This window comes from Arthrobotrys flagrans (genome assembly GCF_004000055.1).
Source record: "Arthrobotrys flagrans strain CBS H-5679 chromosome Unknown unitig_9, whole genome shotgun sequence".
In the NCBI taxonomy this organism is placed as follows: Eukaryota; Fungi; Ascomycota; class Orbiliomycetes; order Orbiliales; family Orbiliaceae; genus Arthrobotrys; species Arthrobotrys flagrans.
The window spans coordinates 1,526,540-1,532,025 of record NW_027137551.1 but is presented as its reverse complement, the minus strand read 5'-3'; the positions used below and the strand labels follow the sequence as shown (position 1 = coordinate 1,532,025).

General features: G+C 47.0%; 2 protein-coding genes across 2 annotated transcripts; one reads left to right on the top strand and one right to left on the bottom strand.

Moving 5' to 3' along the window:
* Nucleotides 1-493: 493 nt before the first annotated feature.
* DFL_005796 (uncharacterized protein) lies at nucleotides 494-2,029 on the top strand (the record flags this gene model as incomplete). The annotated part of the gene is made up of 1 exon (XM_067635108.1): nucleotides 494-2,029. One exon carries the CDS (start codon nucleotides 494-496, stop codon nucleotides 2,027-2,029), a length of 1,536 nt encoding a protein of 511 aa, XP_067489573.1.
* Nucleotides 2,030-3,216: 1,187 nt separating this feature from the next.
* On the bottom strand, nucleotides 3,217-5,255 carry DFL_005795 (uncharacterized protein; the record flags this gene model as incomplete). The annotated part of the gene is made up of 10 exons (XM_067635107.1): nucleotides 3,217-3,430; nucleotides 3,502-4,062; nucleotides 4,123-4,206; nucleotides 4,268-4,311; nucleotides 4,368-4,459; nucleotides 4,533-4,567; nucleotides 4,626-4,689; nucleotides 4,742-4,922; nucleotides 5,003-5,073; nucleotides 5,126-5,255. 10 exons carry the CDS (start codon nucleotides 5,253-5,255, stop codon nucleotides 3,217-3,219), a joined length of 1,476 nt encoding a protein of 491 aa, XP_067489572.1.
* Between the last annotated feature and the right edge of the window lie 231 nt (nucleotides 5,256-5,486).

Here is a 5,486-nt window from a genome sequence, read left to right as displayed (position 1 = left end):
ACGAAGAAACCCCTTTTCCTGTAGTGATGGAGGCGATGTGCTAATGCAAGTTGACAGCGCAAGGCGGATGCGACCTCAATTGGGGCCTCATTTGGGGCCCAATGGTGACAACCTTGGTTCCTACCCTGCGCAGGTTCGTTGGCAGCCTGACACCCTTGTTGGGGTTTGTCTGGGCGCATGGGTATCGCAAGCTGTTGTTTCATATGCGCCCACGATAAAATGGGCTGGTTCCCCTCAGATTCGACTGACCTTCCTTCCTTCTATCCTCCACCGCACTACGGGCTTCTTTGCTGTTCTCCTCAGTCGGTTGTTATCAACCTGCATCTGTCGTTTCCTTTTGCTCATCTTTGGGCGTCCATTCTTTCAGAAAATAAGTACATTCATTTTCCAACAACCTACAACGCAACATTTGCGGCTTTTTCAATTCGAGAACTTTTCGGTTTTTATTATTCAAACAGCTTGGTTCTGCATAACTCAATAACTTCTTTTCAAAATGCGTTTCCAACATCTTGCCCTGGCTTTGGCCTTGTCTTCGACCGTTTCGGCCGGTGTCGATTATCTCGACAATGGTGCCCCTTCGAACGCGACCACCAGCTGCACCGGGAGCCTTGGTTCAGTTCCCACTGATACTCCAAATACCGACTACGGAACTGTTCCAGTAAACCCTGACTACGGTTCTCCGGAGACCGTCCCAACCAACACTGTCCCGGCTGACTACGAAAATGTTCCATCTTCGGAGCCTGTCCCCGCTCCTACTGATGTTCCATATGGAGATGTTCCAGAATCCGAGCCTGTCCCCGCTCCTACTGATATTCCATATGGAGATGTTCCGTCTTCGGAGCCTGTCCCTGCTCCTACCGATGTTCCATATGGAGATGTTCCAGAATCCGAGCCTGTTCCTGCTCCTACTGATATTCCATATGGAGATGTCCCAGAGTCTGAGCCGGTTCCAGTCCCAACTGATGTTCCATATAATGGAGAGCCATCCTCTGCTCCAGTTCCAGTTCCAGCCCCAACCACCAGCACGTGCACCAAGGGCCAGAACCCATCTTCCGATGCCGTTCCTACCACTGTTCCCTCTGGAATCCCATATGGAAACAACCCTGATACTTCTATCGAAGCAGTCCCAACCACTGCTTCCGACATTCCCTATGGAAACTACCCAGACACCTCGATTGAGGCTGTCCCAACCACTGCCACTGACATCCCATACGCCGTCCCAACTTCTTACACCACCACTACCACTGTCTATGACACCGAGATTGTGACCAAGCCATGCGATGCTTGCGCTGAGCAGACCTACACTCAGCACATCACTGAGACTATCACCGTCCCATGCACCGGTGTTCCAAAGCCAGTCGAGACTACCTCTTGCACTGAGACCATTGACATCACCGAGACCATTATCTCTACCCGTGTCAACACCCACTATACCACCATTGTCGTCCCATCTGAGACCCCAGTCTGCCCTGGCGGATACGGATGCCCACCAATCCCAGCTACCACCGAAACTCCAGAATATCCTCCAGTCGAGACCAGCCCGGAGTATCCTCCTGTCGAGACTTCTCCATCCTACCCTCCAGTTGACACTCCAGTCTGCCCAGGCGGTCCTGACTGCCCTGAAGAGACCGAGACCTACAGCAGCACTGTTACTCTCCAGAGCACTGTCTACATCCACACCATCCAGGGTACCACCACTTCCACTGTCACCTACGAGACTCCAGTTGCAGTCCCAACTCCAGTCTGCCCAGGTGGATACGGATGCCCAGAGGAGACTCCAGTCGCCGTCCCAACCCCAGTTTGCCCTGGCGATGGATATGACTGCCCAACCACTCTTGCCACCACCCCAGTTCCAGTACCAACCTACGCTCCAGTCTGCCCTGGTGGATACGGATGCCCAGCTACCAACGAGACCACTCCTACCGGAGTTGTTCCACCAGCCTACACTGGCGCTGCCGGTAAGGTCCAGATCACTGGTCTCTTTGCCGCTTCTGCCGTCATGGCTGTCTTTGCCATTATGAATTTGTAAATGTGGACATGACAAATACATAAAGCCTGAGGTAGTGAACGAAGTGTGTGTGCATCTAAAAATACCAGGTTTTCGTTTCGTTTCTCTTTTGTATCTAAAATATTTTTATTCTATTAGCGTAATTTTTAGTTTTCCGGTGCATAAGCCCTGTGCGCAGATGCATCTTGCATTCTTGTCCCTCTTTGGCATAGCATATGATACCTTCTGTTTTCTGTTTTTCCATTTGTTTCCTTTGTTTTTTTTTTTTTTTTTTTTTTTTGTATGATAGAAGTGTGTGTGGAGGAGAAGGTGCGCAGTAGAGTTCGTCGAAGTTGAGGAAATAGAAAAACTGTTAGGCTCGTTTGTGACGAGTCTGTGTTTACCAATATACTGTTCCTTGATCTTCGTTTTCGTAGATATTGTAATTCTCTAGCTATGAATCAAAATATTTATACGGGAATTTTGTATAATCTGATGGACGAGGTTGCTCAGGACCTCTCGTTGACTCGAAAGTGTGAGGCCATGTATATTTAGTGTCGTTCACCTTTGTTACGGAGTATATTTGGGTGTTTTGATGGTTCGCTCAAGCTTGCCTATCTCTCTGTTTGTAGCATTCTCACCTAGTCGCTTATGGAGTATCCTATGATGGATTCTTTGCAAAATAAAGGTATACTTCACTGACCCAACTTCTATTCCACTGCACCTGATTAGTAGTCCCGTAAGTTCCATTGGCTTCTTTCTGCCCCAACTCCCTCTGAACTTTCGATTACCACCAGAACGTCAACATTTGATCAATTGCAAGTGCATTCGAACGCCATCGCCCCAAATTCATTTTCAATCTTTCGACGCCCAGCTCGGGGTAGCGTCCTGGTGATACCTTCCCCCATAAGGAATGTAGCCGTATTAATCCCTGCAAAACCTCAAACTCTGTGTGAGCTCTTCAATAAACTCAAGAGCCCATAAACTCATCACCTTGACATCTACGATCACAGAAAATACATTTACAGTATATATAGAAGCCTCGATTCTTGATCTATATTATTTGTAGTTCGTGGTCTTACACCCAGACGTCACAAAGGGGATTCAACTATCGGAATTAAATGGTTTGAAACAAGAGAAAATTCGAGCGGCGCGATTAAGAATTCCGACCGAGGCAATAAGCAAGTATATGATAATAAAACTAATGGCAGAGGACGACAGAACTTGCTTCAAGCTAGTGCACCGATTGGGTCCCACAACGGTAGTGCCGTTGGCTCCTGCTTGAGAATATCCCTGATCTCCTGGCTCACAAAGTCCGGCCCAACGACGGCCTGATAGCAGTACTCATCCATCCATTCATCAGTCATCACAAACCATCCCTTCTCCCCGCTGCCTTCACCCCATGAGTTTTGGACCCTCCATTTTACTGGCTTCCCGTCAACACTACAAAATGCGTTTAGTATCGTATCTCAACACAAACACGAAGATATTGTGATGTCAGCTTGAAAACTTACATGTGGACTCCGTTTAGTGTCATCGCATGTGTCATCCTACTCTCTCCAACTAACAGTCTCTCCGCCTTATTCAACCCTAGCTCCGTATCAAACGCCAGTTTGTAGTCAAACAGTTTTGTATCCATGATTCCCAACTTGGAATCAGAAAACTTGCCCACATCACATCCAAAGAATACTGGATGATCCCTCTTAATCATTGCAACTATAGCAGCCTTCATCGTTGCCATATCAACGTTCACATAGCGTATCGGCTTCCCTCCAAACACATTGTTGAGTCTTGATACTGTATAGAGTTTTCCATAATCATGTCGTGGGTCGTTAATTAGTGAGAAGTGAGAGGCGGCCTTGTATCCAATAAAATCCTTGAAGAAGGTAATAGGTGTGACATTGGGGTAAGAGTGGAATTTTCCAAGTGAGTCTCGGAACTCCCAAGTGAAGGGTTCGTCGGGTTTAGGGGGAGGGCCGAAACAGGTTACGAGAATGTTATATATCGTGTTCACCATCTTTGATTTTGCTCGTTGGATGGTATGGAGACTGAGGCCGGAGGAAGACATTGCACGACTTTTTGGTACAGAGGAGATTAGTAGCCTGGGAGTAGGACGGACGTATTGATGTACGTACAGTTGGAGGGCGAATTCGCGGAGTTTGCTTGTCACAAGAACATTTACTCCACGCGAGTTCATGGAATTGTAGGAATCGGGATATCTATCCGTTTTGATTGTGTCAGTTCTAGTCTGTGAATCGATACCGTAATGGGATAGCATACAATTTCTGAGGAACGACGCCATAGCGTTCGACAAGATTTACGATCTATGCTCAAGATTAGCTTTAAATCGCACTGGATGAGTACGTAAGACTTTACTAACCATATCCCACTGCCCACCATCGTTAACTGGGATTTTGAGGAGTTCATCGACAACTCGTGAATCAAGAGGTTCCTCGGACGTATCGATTATTTCTAGTTCAGTTATCTCTCATGACTTTGGTTCTTTGTTAAAAAGAATATTCGACAGGGAGTAATGTTTTCATACGCTCAAGGAAGAAGTTTGCCTTCTCTAGTTTGTCCCTGCACAATTTAGGTATCAGTCTGCCAGCCTTTGCTCCGTACGGTTTTATTTACTTACCAGAAAAAGAGATATTGCTGTGAGAGCTCGAAGTTTTCGAGCTTGTACTTTTTCATTAAGTATACTGATTGATTTGTCAGTACAAAATTCTGATAGAGCCTAGGAACGTAGTATACCTCGAAGGACTGATGTAGCAGCAAAAATCCAGCACCTGCCCGAGCTCCTCTGATTGGTGATCGGGGCGCCGTCAAAGGCGATTTGATCAGAGAACACCTGGGCATCATCGATTATGGCATTTTGTTGTTGTATAATCTGTTTCATATCATTCTTGGAAACAGCAGCGAGCGCAAGAAGGTTCTATCAAAAGGCGATTTGCTGCGTAAGCGAATTTACACACAGGATGTGCACATGTGTTGTTTATGTGGTATATATGCTACCTTCGGTTCAGCGAGGAACTGCTCTTCCCACCTCTTAATGGACTTGATGGTAAGTTCTCGGTATACAAGCCCTACGAGCCGTTAGAATAGGGGTATGTATATCGTGAGCTCTAATGATCCTACCTTGGTCATCTTCCGCGAAGGATAGAGTCTTGAGAAGATCGTATGCAGACTTCTCATATTTGATCTCGGGAGCTTCGCTCCCATCCCAATCGGGTGTTTGGACACCTGCTGTCGACTGTGCTTGGCCCATTTTCTAGCAAACTTTACGGTTGCGATTAGACTCGATATCAGGAATTTACGTAACTTGGGCTTCGGCGCGCGATGGGTTGAAAAGATATGGGATGTATGCGGCTTATTGATTGCGCTCGGGAAGCGTCAGATAAAGCCAGCGATGATCGTCTTTCCCACGTGCTAGCTCTACTTACAGCCGATGTGCGATGATGTGGATGGCGCCATGTTCCCCAATCTGATGACCCCGCTA